At 48.1% G+C, this 17,105-nt stretch overlaps 2 protein-coding genes across 2 annotated transcripts; both read left to right on the top strand.

Moving 5' to 3' along the window:
* Window positions 1-4,427: 4,427 nt before the first annotated feature.
* Window positions 4,428-13,630, top strand: LOC124646913. The gene is made up of 9 exons (XM_047186954.1): window positions 4,428-4,577; window positions 4,897-5,326; window positions 11,089-11,558; window positions 11,964-12,026; window positions 12,143-12,229; window positions 12,342-12,576; window positions 12,695-12,768; window positions 12,913-13,011; window positions 13,485-13,630. Exons 1-9 carry the CDS (start codon window positions 4,428-4,430, stop codon window positions 13,578-13,580), a joined length of 1,704 nt encoding a protein of 567 aa, XP_047042910.1. The 3' UTR covers window positions 13,581-13,630.
* A 1,485-nt stretch (window positions 13,631-15,115) lies between these two features.
* On the top strand, window positions 15,116-16,747 carry LOC124649358 (titin-like). Its single transcript, XM_047189004.1, has 5 exons — window positions 15,116-15,152; window positions 15,257-15,562; window positions 15,648-16,011; window positions 16,105-16,186; window positions 16,280-16,747. The coding sequence occupies exons 1-5, from the start codon at window positions 15,116-15,118 to the stop codon at window positions 16,469-16,471; spliced, it is 981 nt and encodes a 326-aa protein (XP_047044960.1). The 3' UTR covers window positions 16,472-16,747.
* The last annotated feature ends 358 nt before the right edge of the window (window positions 16,748-17,105 follow it).

The following is a 17,105-nucleotide window of genomic DNA, read 5'->3' as shown; positions in this document are numbered from 1 at the left end:
TCGGCAGCTGCCACGGTACGTGAACTTCGTCAATGTATGGTCTATGTAGGCACAGTTTAATCAAGGAAATTAGTGCGACAAGCTACACTGCTTCAACAGTATATATACCACAGCAAGCATTAACTCCCCAAATGGCAAAGTAACGATATCGAAGTTTACCATCGAGTGCACGTGATACGACCGCGGCATGCTGGACTCTCCTGTTCCTCTGGTCGGCGACCGTGTTCCTGAGCTGCTCGCTTGCGGCAGCCGAGGCCGAAATCGACTCCCTAATGCGCTCGCGTTTCCTCTCCTTGGCGATTTTAACTGCAGAGTTGACACCCAGATTTAGCCATGACCAATCATCCAGGAGCTCACGGGTACACGCGGAAAGGACGGCGTGCAGCATCAGGTGAAAGGAATGTTCATAGTTCATCCAGGGTGTGCAGACTTACGCGACAGGGTTTGCGCTAGGTCAGCCTCCAGGTCGCGGAGCTGCTTCTGTAGCCCGGCGAGGTCCCCTGCGATGCGACACGGAGAAGAAACCTCGCCAATATCAGAGGGGGAAAAGCCGCAAATTTGCAGAATTTCATTCGGCGAGCGGAAATCGCCCGCATTCGGCGCCGCCGGTTGAAAAGGGGAGTGAGGGAGGAAGGAGGGGGGCGTGCCTTTGCGGTCGAAAGTTTGGTGGGCGCCGGAGCGGGCGGAGTGCAGGCCGGCGCGGAAGGCCGCCCAGGCGGAGGGGTCCCGGCCGGCGGCGATCTGCCGCTCGCAAGCCGCCCGCTGCGCCGGCAAGTCCGCCTGCATCTTCGATTCGGACCCCGCTGCTGCCATCTCCTCGAGCGGGCGCGCGAGTCGCAGCGCAGGGAGGCGCCGCCGGCGTTGAGAGTTCAGCGGCGGGGGAGTAGGAACTCGCTTCTTCTGTCTCTGTGTTATTTACATTTCTGCCCCTCCCTGGGTTTAAGCTGCTGGCTTTCACATTCTCAGCCAGGGCCCACTACCCAGTGACATGGGCTAGTCAAACCTGGACAAAGATTTTTCTAGTCTGGGGCACAAGTGACCCATTAAAATGTGATTGCAAAAGGGAAAATATATCTAATTTTAGGAACATCTCTAATGTTATTAAGTATGCACAACTGAAATATAACAAAGATAGGAACATAAAGAAATACATACATAAGGAGTGATTGCAACTCCAAAGATTTTCCATGAAAGTAGTGTTTCTATTCGTCATCTCAACAACAAAATGCCAAAATATCTATATTTCTTTCAAAAATATAGGTATTTTCGGGAAACTTTGAAGAATACTCCGCCGGTGTTTGCATCGAGGCAATGCTAATCGTTACACAATCCTAGGTTAACTTAACCAGTATGTGACCCACATACATCATGGACCCGCTAGACGAGCATCTTGGCCCACCAGAAAATATATATCGTGCTAGATCTCGGGTTGATGCGCTCCTGAATGCCAACGGGAAATTCGCCAATGTTTGTCCGTCATGGCTTCGTTGATGCACCGTTGAGTTGAACTTGCGGTAGGTGATCGCCAAACGATGAATGTGGTGCGTCCGATTTGATGGCTACAAGTCAGTATAATTGAGATTTTTCACGTTGGCCATAAGGGTCTTTCAATGTGTTGCAACCTCGTGTCTCCTCTCCTATATGCACACACATGTGACATGTTGTGATAATCTTCATCCGGTGATACGAGCATCTCTAACAACGAAAAAAATCCCTCTCTCTCCCGCGACCCGCGCACCCCCCCCCCCCCCTCCGCGGCGGCCGGGCCGCACCCTCTCCCGGCCGGCGCTCCCCTTCCCCTCGCGCTCCCCCCTTGTCGCCGCCGTCGGCGGGTGCCGGCGGGCCTTGCCTGGGCGGAGCCGGCGGCAGCGGGGTCGTCCTTATACGTGGCGGCGCTGGGGGTGTGGGGACATTGGCGGGCGGCGGTGCACTTCGGCGGCCAGCGGTTTGGCGCAGCGGGGTGGAACCCGTGCGTCAGGTGGTGTGGAGGAGTGGTGGGGCAGCCGTTGGCGGCGGAGCTGCGCAGGCGGACGGCCAGGGCAGGGCCTGACCGGCCCAGATCTGGGCCCAGTTCGGGACCCGGAGGGGCTGGGCTAGAGGGCTGCGCATGGCGCGCCGGTGGTGCTCCCTGGAGGTGGAGTAGGTGCGACGACAGTGGTTTGGTGACGGCGGCGCTCCGGCCAACCTGCTGCAACGTGGTAGTGGGGTCTTTGCGGGCCCGTTTGGACCCGGCCGGGCGGGTTTGACCTCGCTGCCATGTCCGGTCGGCTACCGCGAAGGCGGTGGAGGTAGTTCCCTCCCGCTCGACTGAGGTGCTGCTACCCCCGACCTGGTTGCCTCTCGTCTCTACGTCTCGGCCCTGCTCCGACGACCACAGCGCGACAGCGAGGATGGCTTCAGGATCGCGGTGGCGCGTGCTGGTGGGCGGCAAGTTTGGTGGAGCACATTGAATCGTCCGGGTTTGTGGGTTGGTGGATGGGAGAAATCTTGTCAGCAGGCCCGACATTGTCGCGGTGATGCCTCCGGGTGTCGCCTTGCCTTCCTGAAGGGCGGCGGTAGTCCCTCCTCCCCAATCCCTTTCGCGTATCGGGGGAAACCCTAGGACTAGTCCGGGCGGTAGTGGCGTCGTCGTCACTTACCTAGTTGAAGGTGTTGCTTGATACGCGGCGCTTCGGCGTGCTAGGAGTGTGGTGGCATTCTCCGAAGGGCGCAGCGGCTGCGAGTTGTTCTTGTTCTTGTCAAGCTGCCGGTGTTGGCTTTGTTTTCTCTTTGTTTTCTCTTGTTTTTCTTTTTGGACTTGGTTGTGCTGCAGCCCCAGCGTGCTTGATGTATCGGTTGGTTGCTATATTAATATAGCTGGGCGAAAGCCTATTTCGAGGAGGAATCTGGGCATATGGCTAAGATGTTGTCTTCATGCTACAAATTTTAATTTTATGTTGTCGTGTTTGTTGGTTTTTCATTATGTTGCGATTGATTTTCTTAAATATTTTGTTGTGATCAATGAAGCAAGCTCTAAATGATGCAACAATTTTGCGGAAAACACTCACCCAATTTTTGGAACCCTCTCTTTCTCTACAGTGCTAAGAGGCGACTCGGGCTCTCCCGGCGGCCGCCGGCGTATCTGTAGGATTCCTCGTCCTCCGCCGGCCGCGGCGGCGGCGGGAGGACGGGGAATCCCTAGATCTGAGTTCCGACGTTGTAGACATGGGGCTTGTGGTCGGCACCGGCAAGGTGGGGTGGTCGGCGTCGTCCTTTTGCTGTTCCGTGGCCTCCCTTCTTCAGCGTCGTCCCCGACGAGGCTGCTAGGTTGCAGCTGCGCTTCCCTTCGGTCGATGCCTTCTCCGGCATCGGCGGGAGGCTGGTGCTGGGTGTACAGGAGATCCGGGCTTCAGATCATCAAGGAAAACGCTCGACATCGACGGCTTGGTCATCGGTGGTCTTGGCGACGGTGTGGTTCTGGCGGTGTTCCAGCGTTTCTCTTCTCCGCCGTGCGAGTCGGAAGACTGAGGATGGTGACTTCCCGACCGCGGAAAGGCTACTCTTCGTCAAGGAGGCGCCGACTCGTGAGGAGTGCGGTGGCAGTGGCGGATCGACGCGTCTCTGTCTCGCGGCGGCGACGGCGAGGTGCTGGATCTTCAGGGACTGGGTTGTAATATCTATGTTTTCTAAGGATTGTACTGCTAGACTTGGTCCTTTTTAATAGATCTGGGGTCTTTTCGCAAAAAAAAAATGATGCAACAATTTTAGCAATTTTTATAAAAGGTAACACTAAATTATTGACATACCAATCTTGGTTGAAAAGCAAATTTCTAGGACACACGTTTGATTGAAAAATCCCAATTGCTAAAAAGTGCTTGGATGCTGATTAGCATTCTGAGCACTCGTATTTTGTCCGTCCGATCCGCCGATCAAAACTCGTCGTGAGTTTCCTTCCGACAGAATCCCACCTGGCTCCGTCCCGCACGCCCCACCTACTAGGATCCCCGCAAGCCTCAGGAACTGGCTTCCGATGCGCCGCCAGCCGCTAGCCTGGTTCCCCGCGCGCCTCGCGCTGCCCACCACCGTCCCGGTTCTCCCGCGCGCTACGCGCCGCCCGTCGTCGGCCCGCTTCTCCCGTCACCGGCAGGTTCCCCTGCGCGCCACCGGACCGTATCCCCAGCGCGCCGCCGCTCTAGGCCCCGTGGCAGCCGGTCCAGACCCCATCCCCGCCCCCAGGGACCCAGCCCCGGCCATCGCGTCTGCGGTGATCGCGTTTTGTCGACCTGCGCGCTCGGTGGCTCAGGCTGATTCTCTAGCGGGGATGGAGGAAACGACGAGGCAGAGCTATTACATCGATCAGATAAACGCTGGAGAGGTCTTGGCGGCGGCACGACGCGATGGCGTGGCGGTAGGGGAAGCAGGACGGCAAATGCGGTAGGAGGTTGGGGATGCAAGGAGGCGCGTCGGAAGATAGGATGCGCGTCGGCAGAGGAAGCAGGAGCCGGCGGTGCTCTTGCAAGAAGGTGGAGGCGAAGGGACGGGGTTCACGCGGAGGAGCAGGCGAGGCCGCGCTCGGCGCTCTGCCACAACAGTTCGTTGTGAATCCATTCCGGATCTTATCTCCTCACTTGTTTTGCAATTTAGCCCTTCAACTTCAAGGATATTATGCACCATTTATCCCCTCAACTTTTGTCGGCAGTATTATTGGTACCATGTATGATCTAAGTTGCAGTTTTGGATCAACAAATTATCCCCTACAATTTTGCGAAGTTGCATTCTACAACATATAAATTATTGCTTCAGGTTTATTCTAAGTTGAATTTTGCCGATGGTATTATTGGTTTCGCGGATGAGCTAAGTTGTATTTTGCACGCGATAAATTATTCTCTCACGCATTTGTTAAGTTATGTTTTGTAGATCCCAGATGCTAAAAAGTGCTCGGATGCTGCTTTGCTGAACGAGCACTCGCGCGCTGGCCGTCGGATCGACTCGATCATGCCTCTGGTCCCCGTTCTTTCGGGACGTCGCCTCCCCATCTCTTCCCACCACGGTTTGCTCCCCCTGGGGCGCCGCCGCCAACGCTACGCCCACAGCCGCAGCCAAGCCACCGCCCCCGTCCCTCTTCACGCTCGACGAATGCTTGCCGCCGTCAACTTCTCCCCCAAACCCACCTCCTCCGACCTCCTCCCCGTTGCTGGCTCCCTCTCCCACTGCCCCGCAGGTAGCTGCTCCCCGTCATGGGACCTCTCCCGCTACAGCGCCTCGGCACCGAGGTCCCCCATAGACGGTGTCGGGAGCCGCGCCCGCAAGGAGATGCATGCGCTTTTCCCCGCGCCGCCGAGTCCCTGTACGCCCCAGTTTTGGAACGACGATCATGGCCATAGAGACGCCCTCAGGTGACCCCTGCGCCGCTGGCAGCCGCTCCACTTCATCGGACCGCTCCCGTGATAGGGCCTCGGCGCCCGAGTCTCCCATAGACGGGGTCGTGGAGCCGCCCTAGAAGAAAATGCTCGCACTTCCCGTGCTGTAGAGTGGTTGTTCGCCCTCGCCTCGGAACGACGACCATGGCTGTGGAGGAGCCATCGCCGGTGACCACTACGGTGGCAACTGCTAGGACGAAGCTAGCGGCAAGCGAAATGAATCACATGTGGCAAGAATTGGAGGAATTACTCTGAAACGCACGGGAGAATGGGAGATGGTCAGATGGACAAGAGCCTTATCCTCCTTTTGCATGTTTTTCTGCAAGATCCATCCATTTGCAGTAATTAGCAAAACAATCTAAAATAAATCATCCTATGCCAATTTTTCTAGATAAAATCCTATGATTTATGGGATATCCCAAATTTATCCATCTCCCATTTGTTCATCGTCCTGTGCTAGCTCTGTCCCGCCACTATTCGGCCTGGCTCCACGGATGGTTTGGCACCACTGATCTCAAAGCGACAACACCTTCGACTTCTTGCAGCTTGCGATCGTCCTTGGGTCATGGTTCTGTGTTGATGGAGGTGAAGTTGTACTTCGCAACGGTAGTGGCCCCGAAGATAATAAATTGTTTATCCACACATGTGTTAAGTCGTATTCCGTCATGATATAATTGGTTCCAGAAATAAGCTAAGTTGTATTTTGCACACAATACTTTGTTCTCTTACACATTTACTAAGTTGTGTTTGTACACAGTAAATTGTTGCTTCACACCTTTACTAAGTTGCATACCCATTATCTCTAGGTTGTATACCCTTTTGCTCTGTATACCCCATATGTGAATTTACCTCTGTGATCTAAGTTGTATTTCGCACACAATAAATTGTTCGCTCACAAATTTGTTAAGTTGTGTTTTGTAGATCGTAAATTGTTGCTTCACACATATACTAAGTTGCATACCCATTATCTCTAAGGTATACACACTTGTGCTAAGTTATATACCCCATGTAACTCACATATGTAGTAAATTGCATACTCATTATTTCTAAGTTCATATACCACTAGTCCTAAGTTGCATACACATTGTTGCTAAGTTATATACACCTTTGGTGATAAGTTGCGTACCCCATATGTGAAGTTGTGTACCTCTACGCGAGAGTGGAAACAACTGGTCGTACCTGTAAGTACCAGTACTCCTCGTCTAAGTTGTCTACAACTAGTGCTAAGTTGCACGAGTTTCCTATCGCGATGTCACAAACTCTCTTCACTTCGCTCAATTCGCTCTTGTTACTGACATATGCCGATCTAGACAGAACACCCACATCTCGGCACCATCCTAGAGCTCCCACCTAAGCACCATTGGTATCAAAGCGATGTCCCATTCGATTTCTTGCACCTCGCATAGCGCCTTGTGTTTTGGCTCGTGGGATCGGCCACATTTGTGTTCATCAAGATAGAGTTGTGTACCTCGAGGTGATAACTGCCACGAAGAGAACACATTTGTTTCTTCGTACATGTGACTTATTGTATTTTTCTTTGCGGTATTATGGGTTCCACATATGAGCTAAGTTGTATTTTCACACACAATAAATAATTCAGTCAACACATTTGCTAATTCATGTTTGTAGGCAGTAAAATGTTACTTCACAGATAATATAAGTTGCATACCCACTATTTATAAGTTGTATACCTACTAGTATTAAGTTGGATGCTAACTCTTGTTAAGTTGCATATACACTCTTGTTAAGTTGTATGCCAACGATGGTTTAGTTGCATTCATTGTCCATTATAGTTTCACCTTGTTTAAGTTGCCTACCACCGCGTCTAAGTTGTGTACTATTCGGTTACGAAGTTGCATTTTTGTTACTAACAAGTTATATGGTTACCAATGATACTGGAAATTATGGTGGACAACTAGTAGTGCAATGTTGCAAGTCTCATTGCCATAATTTTTTTGTGCATTGTTGCTAAGTAAGTATCTTAGAAACTAAGTTGGATATAAAGTACACAAAAAATAGGGGACTATCTATTTAGCACCTGAGTGTTTTTATTTTCGTCAACACTCGAATTTCTTTTAACCAATCAGAAGACGTGTCTTTATTTATTTTTCCTACTTTCCCTTTTTCTTGCTTGTTTTCGTCATGTTTCTCCCTCGATTAAAATACCAGGCGAGCAGAAAAAACCGGGACTGTGTTGAATCTCCCTACGATAAGTAATGGGCTAAACAATCCAACAAGCTACACATCTCGTCTGCCTCTTGAACAACAAGTCTGTTGCTTTCCATTTTTCTCAGCAAACCGGAAAAAGGGAATACCTCATTGTCTGGAATCGGAAAAAAGAAGATGGAAGAAAGATATGGGAAAGAAGGAAGATCTAGATTGGCCACGAAAGAAACCAATGTGCATCATGGATCTCACGTAAAACTTCCCAGATTCTTTTACCCGATGACAATCTTTGTTTCTCCATTTGAATATGAAGCCAAAATTTGTCCATTCATGTGCCAGCAACATACAAAACCACCCCATCAACATGATATTTCGGTGGATCAGCAACATGGTTAACCTTTTTGACATCAACGTTGATCTTGTCTTCTGAAAACACAAACAACAAAAAGAGGAGATTTCTGGCGAACCAAAGAAGTGCAGACTAGTTTTCTTAGCATGGCATGGAAGTTCAGTGTACAGTCAATCTCATTTTAGTTAGTGGAGTTTCGCTGTAAGTGCAAGGCTAAAATACTTAGGATTTACAGTAATGTTACACTGTAAATACATACCAACTTTTTTAGGATTTACCATGCATTGACAGTGAGCATTGAAAATGAAAGTGCAGACTAAAATATCTAGGATTTACAGTGGTGTTACACTGTAATTACATACTAATATGATTGTAAGTATAGTCCAATTTTCTTAGGATTTAGCATGCATTATATTTATAATGGACATTAAAAATGTAAAAGTGCAGGCTAAAATTAATTAGGATTTAGGGTGCTGTTACATTGTAAGTACTGTACAGTCCAATTTTCTTAGGATTTTGCTATATGTTTACTGTGGGCATTAAAAATGTACATACATTGTAAGCAATGAGTCCTAGCACTGTATATACAAAAATAAATAAATGTAGATACACAAAGGTAAGTACATTGTATATAAAAAATGTCAAATTTTTATATACACTCGTACTACACTACAAGCCACCTGTACATACATGGCATATATACCAAAAAAAGTGTAAACCTGACCTGTGTGTATAGTAGTGTAGATGACATTACATACAAAAGTACACACTCTGTACATACAGCTATATCACCTTGCATATACAGCATCTCCACTGTAAAACAAGGAACTGCACGTTATTATACAACACTTCATTCTAGTATAAAACTGCTGCAAAACACTCTGAAAAAAGGACGAAATCCACCATTATTCTGCCCATTTGAACAATTCCACCCCCGCCCCTCCAAAAATTGTCCTCATGGGACTACTCCCCTGACACATGATGCTACTAAAATACTGCCCAAAACATACGCAAAACACTTCCATCCACTTGAGGCTACTTGATTTCACCCGCACATGAACATCCATAAGCATCCACGAGGGAAAATCCACACACTGTTCACAATACCCTAGAGAGCAAAAACATCTAGCTAGAAACCTACACGCGAATCTCCTACACGCTCACGGCCTTGTTGTTGACGCGCAGCGATGAATGAAATTTTTGCAGCGGACCTCGACATGCAGCGATGGAGAAACTTCTGTGGCCTTTTCCCCCCCGCACCTTGTGGAAGGGCGTGGAACAGAGAAAAGAGAGTACATGAGAAATTGGAAAGATAAAAGTCAAATTGAAAGATAGATAAAGATTAGACAAAAATGAGGTAAAATGGCCCACACGTTAGAGAAAGAAAAATTATCATTATCACGCAGCAACAGCTTAAAATGATAGTCCAAATGGCCAACACGTCCAAGTATTATCGCATGGGAAAATTATTAAAAGCCCATCCCAAAAAAAGAGAACATTTGATCAGCCCGAAAACAAAAGCAAAAAAAAAAAAAGCGAACAAAAAGGGGAGAGAAAACCAACAGCGATCCACACCACAAAAGAAAAATCGAAGGAAGGAAATAGAAAACAAGCGATCGTATACGCAGACAATCTGCGAAGAAAAAAATCGATTGTTGCCGAATTGAAAAACAACCGGGTGCAAGATAGCAAAAGTGAAAAATAGTCAAATCAACTTTTTGTAGGAAGTTGCTTTGCTACAATACTAAGTTGATTTTCCGTAGCAACAAAGTTGCTTTTCGAAAATCAAAATTGTCGAAACATATACAAATAAGATCTTGTTTCGAAGATCTCATCGTGAGGGGCATAACAGTGAAAACGGAATGCAGTTCCGATACACAGTTTAAGAGTAATGACTTTTTATTTCCTTTGTATTGAAATTAAATGCGCATGTGCTGTTTTTTAGATGATTCACGTGAGTTGTCCTTAACTTTCCTTTTACGGATATAAAAGTATTTCGTTTTAGGGGTGAATGCTAAGATGGACAAACTAGCATCCGGATGCTAGCTAGCTGTGTCCTTGAAAAATTGTCATATTTCAATTATCTCCCCTTCCTGTTAAAGTGTTCACTTGCACGCAGGCCCGGCCCTAGGGGGGGGGGGGCGGCCGCCCTGGGCCCCCGAGACCGAGGGGCCCCAAGTCCTGGCTAGCTAAGAGCAGCGGCGGAGGTCATCTGGGGCGCCATTACAGCCTGTGTCGAGGTTTTCTCTAAGGACGAAGCGTTATGCACCTAGTGGGCTGGGCCCTTTGGTTATTTAGGCTTTTTTTCTTGGTCAGCTCGGGCCCTATTCTTTTAATTTGCTATACGCCTGTACATCTGGTGAAGTGGTGATTAAGTTCCGCTCAAAAAAAAATCTGGTGATTAAATGGGTCGGGCTGTTGCAGCTAATTAACACACCGCACCTTAAAAAAGGAATAGTACTGTAATTAAAACTGCTGCATGGAGGATTTAGCACCTTATGCGCACATCAAACGAGAGATCAGTTTCAACTAAAAAACAAGATTAAAGTCACGGTAAAAAAAGTTGAGAAGTGCCAAATTTTGGAGCGAGTCAAATAAAGAAGCCCATAGGCTTGCTCAAAGATTTCTGCATGAAAATATGGGTGTGTCTATTTCTCACTCCACCAAGAGCTAATTTCGTTCACAGTCAAATGATATTAATAGATTTAAATTATAACTTATGTTACAAGTCTTAATTAACACGAATCACGAAGCAAATCTAATGATATACAACTTGACAAGCACAAAGCTAGCTCAGAACTAGCAAATCCCTAAAGATAGAGGTTGCTATACTTGAAAAAAAAAACTGCTAGAGGACCAATGGAGTTTAGCACCATGACGTGGTTCTAGTCAGAGTTGACGTGATAATTGGTAAGATGGATATTTTACATACCACATCTGCAATTTTATCTAGGAATGATGAAAACTTTTTTGAGAACAGGCATTCATTATCCGCAATTAATATTATAATAATTTTATGTACCATTTAAAATGTTTATTTCTAAAATGTTTATTTATAAATTACCATTTGTTGCTTCTAGGGCCCTAAGTTTTAGTTTGGCCCTGGGCCCTTAAAATCTCAGGACCGGCCCTGCTTGCACGTAAGAATTTATTCGGAAACTCCTGGCTGGATAGATACGATCGCGCGCGTCGAGACAAAATTTGCCGGAAATCTATTGTTTACCACTTTGGCTCGTCGGAAATCGGAAAGCTCAATTATCGCAGCCACACGTATTTTTCCTTCTTCTCCTGGGCGCGCGGCGTTCGTTCCCAAGAAGCAACAGCCACCGATCCGAGTCTTCTTGTCCGCTTCCCGCCGCGCGCGCGTGAGGCCTCCACGCATCCGGCGCCGGATTCTTTCACGCCTCGCTTCCCACCACCACCATTCCATATCTGTCACAGAGATAGGAGCATCGTCGTCCATGGCGGCCGCCGCCCCGGTGGCCCCCGGGAGCGGACGCGTCGGCCGGCCGCGGGCGCCACGGGTGGGGCTGGGCGCTGCAGGAGCCGCGGCGGCGGCGGCGGCGGGGGAGGGGCCGTCGTGCCTCTACGTGGGGCCCATCGAGACGGCCAGCCAGGAGAGGCTCGAGGCGCTCTACCGCCAGGTTCGCTCTCGCTCCTCTTCTTTGCTCCATTACAGACTTGCAGTTAGGAACCCGTTAACAATACCCAACACTTCACTTTGATTGATACTCGTCACCATGTTTTCGAGTGGTAACTGATTAAAAGCAGACATCTTTGGTTCTGCTCCTGTTCTTGCTCCCATCCCATCAGATTATCCCACTGGCCAGTTAATTACTAGAAAGTTCCATTACAGTTAGGAACTTGCAAAGCTGGAACGTTTTTTTGTTTCTGTAACTAATACGCAACAATAAAGTTTGATCGATAGTGTTCACCATGTTTCTACTGCTAACTGATCTAAAAAAAACTGATCTGCAGTGCGGCCTGCTGTATATTTGAGCCAATTCATCACCATGTCTAATTGCATAATCCTACGTCCTTCATGGCAGGCCAGGGATTCATACTACAGTGGCGAGCCTCTGATTGTCGACGACATGTTCGACAAGGTCGAGGTAAACATCACAAGCCTTAAACCAAATTCCGCGTGTACCTATCTCTGCACACACCAGCTGCTGCTGCTCAATTTTCCTCCACCGAATCACGCGCGCGTCCTCTTAATAATTGCCAGCTCAAGCTCCGGGTCTACGGCTCCCCGTCGGTGGTAAAATACCCCCGCTGCAGCCTCAAGCGGCAGTCGGCGTACGCGGACGCCGAGGTAACCTTTCTCTGAAGATTAACCCCAGTCTCTATCACACACTTCATCCCATTTAATTTAGACATGCAGACTCACGGTTCGTTGTTCTGATTGGCGTTTGGGTGTAGGACAGGAGGACAACTCGTTGATTATGGCACTGTCGAGCATCTGGATGCTGCTGCTCCTGTTCGGTACCTCCGCTTTGTTGGTCCCAACCTTCAACACTCTGAGCCGGGCGTTTGGGGATGCGTTCGGGACGAGGTTTCTCTTGTATGGCGCCAAGTCCCTTGACGGGATAACCAGGGCGAACGACATGGTTTTGTTCGGGTTGGGCTATATTGTTGGCTATCCGATTGCATCTGCGTCATGTAAGAACAGTTCTTAAGTAGTCATCTTATTTTTTTACCATTACCAGCTGTACCCGTTTAATGTTCAGTCTGTGAGACTGTGTTCCCCACAAATCGTAAATCATCTCTTTGTGTTCAGTTGGTGCACTCCAAGGCTTGCTGACAAACAATGTGGTTGCACTAAAAGGATCTTGCCCAAATTGTGGAGAGCAGGTCAGGTTCACTCCTAGCTGTAGCCCGACATGGCTCCCTTTAATGTTAAATTGTTTACCCGACAAAAAATGTTAAATTGTCGATCCATATTTCTTGGAGCACATCTTTTTGTTCATCTGAGTAATTAAAGAATGTTAATGCTAGGTCTTTGCATTTGTTAAGACGGATAAATCCGTTAAAGCACCCCACAAGGCAGAATGCCATGTCTGCGAGTGCCCGTTGGAGTACCGTACTAAAATCGAGGTATGTGAACTACCTGTAATTTTCATTTTCATACAGCTTTTGCAGTAGGAAATAGCAATGTGACTCTGATTTAGGTTGGTAATTAACAATGCTTGAATAAAAATCATTTTTTTTTAAATCTTGCACCGTAACAAACTTTGCTATCCATTTTATCTACTAGTACTCTCTTGAAATGGAGTGATAGTTAAGCACGTCCTGGCTCTTCCATGTGCCACATTTGACACTCACAATCAATACAGTATTATGTCACACATACTTGAATGGACATTTCAAATAAGTAAAGGAGCCTAACTTCAGATTTTGAAGTTTTCATTAAACCGGCTATTTTGAACGCACTTGAATGAAACTTCAAAATAAGTAAAAGAGCCTAAATTCAGATTTTGAAGTTTCAACTAACCTAACAATTTATACAGTATATTTTGTGACAGTGTAAAATATCATATCCGGTCTTCTTTTTTGACATCCCTTCGCAGAGATCTCTGTCTGGACCTAGAAGGAGCTGGGTTTATGGCCGTGTTTACATGGCGAAGCAAGGACATCCTAGGAAACGAAGATGGATAAAGGACTAGAAATCCATTGCTAGTTGTCAAAGAAATAGATCCATATTTATCTTACTGTTACTTGCCCGCTTGCCCTGTAATCTTACCACTCTGAAGTGCTTATTGTTCTCTCCGTTGATCAAATCAAGTATTTTGTAAAGCAGCCATCATTCTTTCCAGAGATATCCAAACTCTGCAAATGAACATTTGATCAAAATGATGAAACATTATTAATAATTGTGTCCTTTTCAAGTATTTGCTGAGTCAGGATGCGATTCTTTTGATTGATTTGAAGTGCATGGAAAATGCTTTGCTAACTTTATTTGTCTCTGGATAAGCATCGAACTAGCATGCTAGTATCACAAACATTGTCCTTTACGCAACATTTGTAGTTTATGCGGTCCTGGGGGACCTGTTGAGATCCGGATCCTTCAAGATCCTCACTTGCACTACCGGTGTTGCAGAGTGAATAGTGTAGCTATGTCTGGTGATGCCGTAGTGGTCGGTACAAATAGCGCCCGCCGCTTAGTAGCTGTCTGTGGATGTTGAGGCTGTTGCTGGTGAAGGTGAGAGCGCTAGCTGTTAAGGTTACTCCAGAGCTCAACAATTACGATGTCAAGTATACGATACGAGTGAATTTCAATTGGTTGATTCCGATGCAATTCCTTGGTTGAAATTAAGAGCAACAGTTGACAGAACCGGCGTCCTGATGATACCAACTCCAAGTCATGGTAAGCTGCAGCTGCAAAAGTAGAGTTGTGAATCCAACTTAATTAGCAGACCTGGATAGATCCCAAGTACTAGTAGCTAGTTGTCAGGACCTAATCACCTAAAGGTGCAGATTTAGCAAGATATGCACCTCAAGGAAGATGTGGGGTGCCACGGGAGACAAAGGTCTCGCACTCAAGCAACAACCGAGAATTCGTTCAGGTTGATTCAAAGCCACCGGAGAAATCAACCATCTGCCTACAAGTTACTCCTCAACAAATCATCCAACGCCAAGGCAACTCATACGTGTAACATTCATTTAATTGCATGACGAGGGTAAGAATCAGCGCAAATATTCAGGAGGAGTGGAGGAATACTGACAGTATCACACTCCAGGCAAGAGGTCCGGCCAGATTCTTAAAGTCTGTCAGCGCAGCAAAAGCGATCCCAGTTTTCCTTGGCTTGCTTGCTTTGCATCCAAGATAGCAGCTTTCGTGTCCTCCCTCTCTCTCTCTCTCTCCCTCTCTAAGCCTCCCTATGATGTACATATATAAATATGATGCAATGCTTAGCTTAGGACATAAGCTTGTAAGCTCGACAGCATAAGGCTGCACCTGAAACGAAAGGGCCCCCCGTTCTCCCACATTTTGCTGCGCACCAATGGATGATGGGATGAGACAATTGAGGTATCGCTTTGAAGGAGACCTTCAGAGCTACGTTGTTCAGCATCACTACTTCCCAAGATCTTTTTATATCTTTCAGGTTTTTTTTTCAAACAACTGATATATGCGCTATTTTGCAGGGTCCGGTTCTCTGGCGTAGGACAGGAAGACCAGGGCGGCGGCCAGACCAGAACGATGCCTCCACAGCAGCAAGGCGCGCTTTTCGGAAGAGGTAGAAAGTACAAACCCCCACCATCGATCTGCACTTTCAACTAGTTTATTGTGTTGCGCGCGGATGTCATCTTGAAAAAATGAATGTTGATTTCACATTGTCAGAGCAACTGAGCAAAGGTGAAGAGTACGATGCTGCCTACGCGGCAACGGTGGCAGCGGTGGCGTACGCCATTGCTGCAATGGAGGAGGAGAAGGTGCCATCTCAAGAGAGGAAACCTGTTCCAGAAAGAGTGGCATCTCGGAAGAAGCAGGTACCGGTCCATGTGCCCGCCGCCGCAGCCCCGCCTCTCGATCTGCCACCTCCCAGGAGAGGCGAGAGCATGAAGAGGCCAGTTGATGGGAGCAAGATCTCGAGATGGTTCAGCGGTAAAGAGCAGCTCGTTGAAGATGGCGATGACGACCAACGAGGTATGTATGTGAAATCTTTTTTCCAAAAGAGTTTTTTATTATAAAAAGAGTTATGTAAAGTAAAAAAACATGTGTGGATTTTCAGGGAATGTTTCGGTGCGGAGGCCGGTGAAGATGCCGGAGCAGAAGAAGCCGGAGGGTGTAGCTCCATCTGGCCAGAACGTGGTGGGGAAGGTGGTCGACTCCGTCCCCAGCCTGGAGAGAGATCCAAGGAAGAGGAGCAGGAAGTTCGAGCAGGAGCAAGCAAATCAGAGGCCGGCTGTACCCGAGGTTCTCAACCCGAGGGCCTCGTTTCCACGGGAGAGGAAAGAGAGCAGGAGATACGAGCAGGAGACGGCGAACCAGATGGCGCCGCCGGCAGGCAGGCCATCGGGACCGGCTTATTCGAGTGACGCGGAGAGGATGGCGGCTGCGTGGGAGAAGGAGAGGATGACGAGAATCAAGATGAAGTAAGTACAGTACATATTTGAAAACACCGATGCTCTTCTGAATTCTAATCACGGCTGGAACTGAATGCCATTCTGTGTACTGCCAATCTCCAGGTACAATGAGACGATGCAAACCATTGCCGAATGGGAGGATGAGAAGAAGGCCAAGGCCAGGCGCCAAAAGGAACCCAGAGAGGTTTTCCGCTGCTCGGAGCTCATCCCGGCTATGTTCTAGCTTGCCGTTGCATTCCTTCGGATCATGATTCTCAAGCTATTTTTTTCACTGCAGGGAGATTCGGAGAGTAAGCGAGCCAAGGCGCTGCAGGAGTACAACGAGGAGATGAAGAGGATCAACAAGGTGGCCACCGCGTCGAGGCTGACGGCGGAGGAGAAGAAGAGGACCGCCGAGGGCAAGGTCCGGCAGAAGGCGGCCAAGATCCGGTCGACGGGAAAGCTTCCTCGGTCGTGTGGCTGCTTCTGAAACCATGGATGCCTGAATATGTGTGCCATTAAGCAATGACACACAGGGAGTACATCTTAGAAAAATCAGAAAAACTACGGCACTATATTTATTACTACTGCAACCAATCAAAACTACATTAAGAATAATGACATCCAATAGAAAGAGCTTAACTGCTTCGTTTTATGTGTAGTTGTTAATTATAAATCTGTAATGTAGATTAATTCATGAAAAATTTTAGGTCCAAAATGTAGACTTTTCAGAACAGAGAGTACACGATAAGAGCATCTCCAACAATTGTAAACGGTGGCCGTGCCCAAAAAACCGCTTTGCGGCACGAGGCAAAACAATTCCTCTCTGCGATGCATCTTTGCAGCACACACTTGGGAGTGCCGAAAACTTGAAGTCGCACGCACAACCCAACCGCCATCCTGAAGCCACCTGCGTGCGACATGCTCCCTCCCTCCGCCACAATCGCAGGCCAAATTCTGGCCATACCGGGTGGATCTGCCACTCCCCCAACCTCCCAATTCATCTCATATCTGACCGCAGATGTCGGAGTAGTTCCGCCGCCTCCTACAGGCTACAGCCACCCGATCCGCTGCCGCTGCAAACCCTTTCCCCGCTGTTGTCCACGGGCAGATGTTCGTGGCTC

Source organism: Lolium rigidum, chromosome 4 (genome assembly GCF_022539505.1).
Source record: "Lolium rigidum isolate FL_2022 chromosome 4, APGP_CSIRO_Lrig_0.1, whole genome shotgun sequence".
NCBI lineage: Eukaryota > Viridiplantae > Streptophyta > Magnoliopsida > Poales > Poaceae > Lolium > Lolium rigidum.
This window is presented reverse-complemented; position numbering and strand designations above follow the sequence as displayed.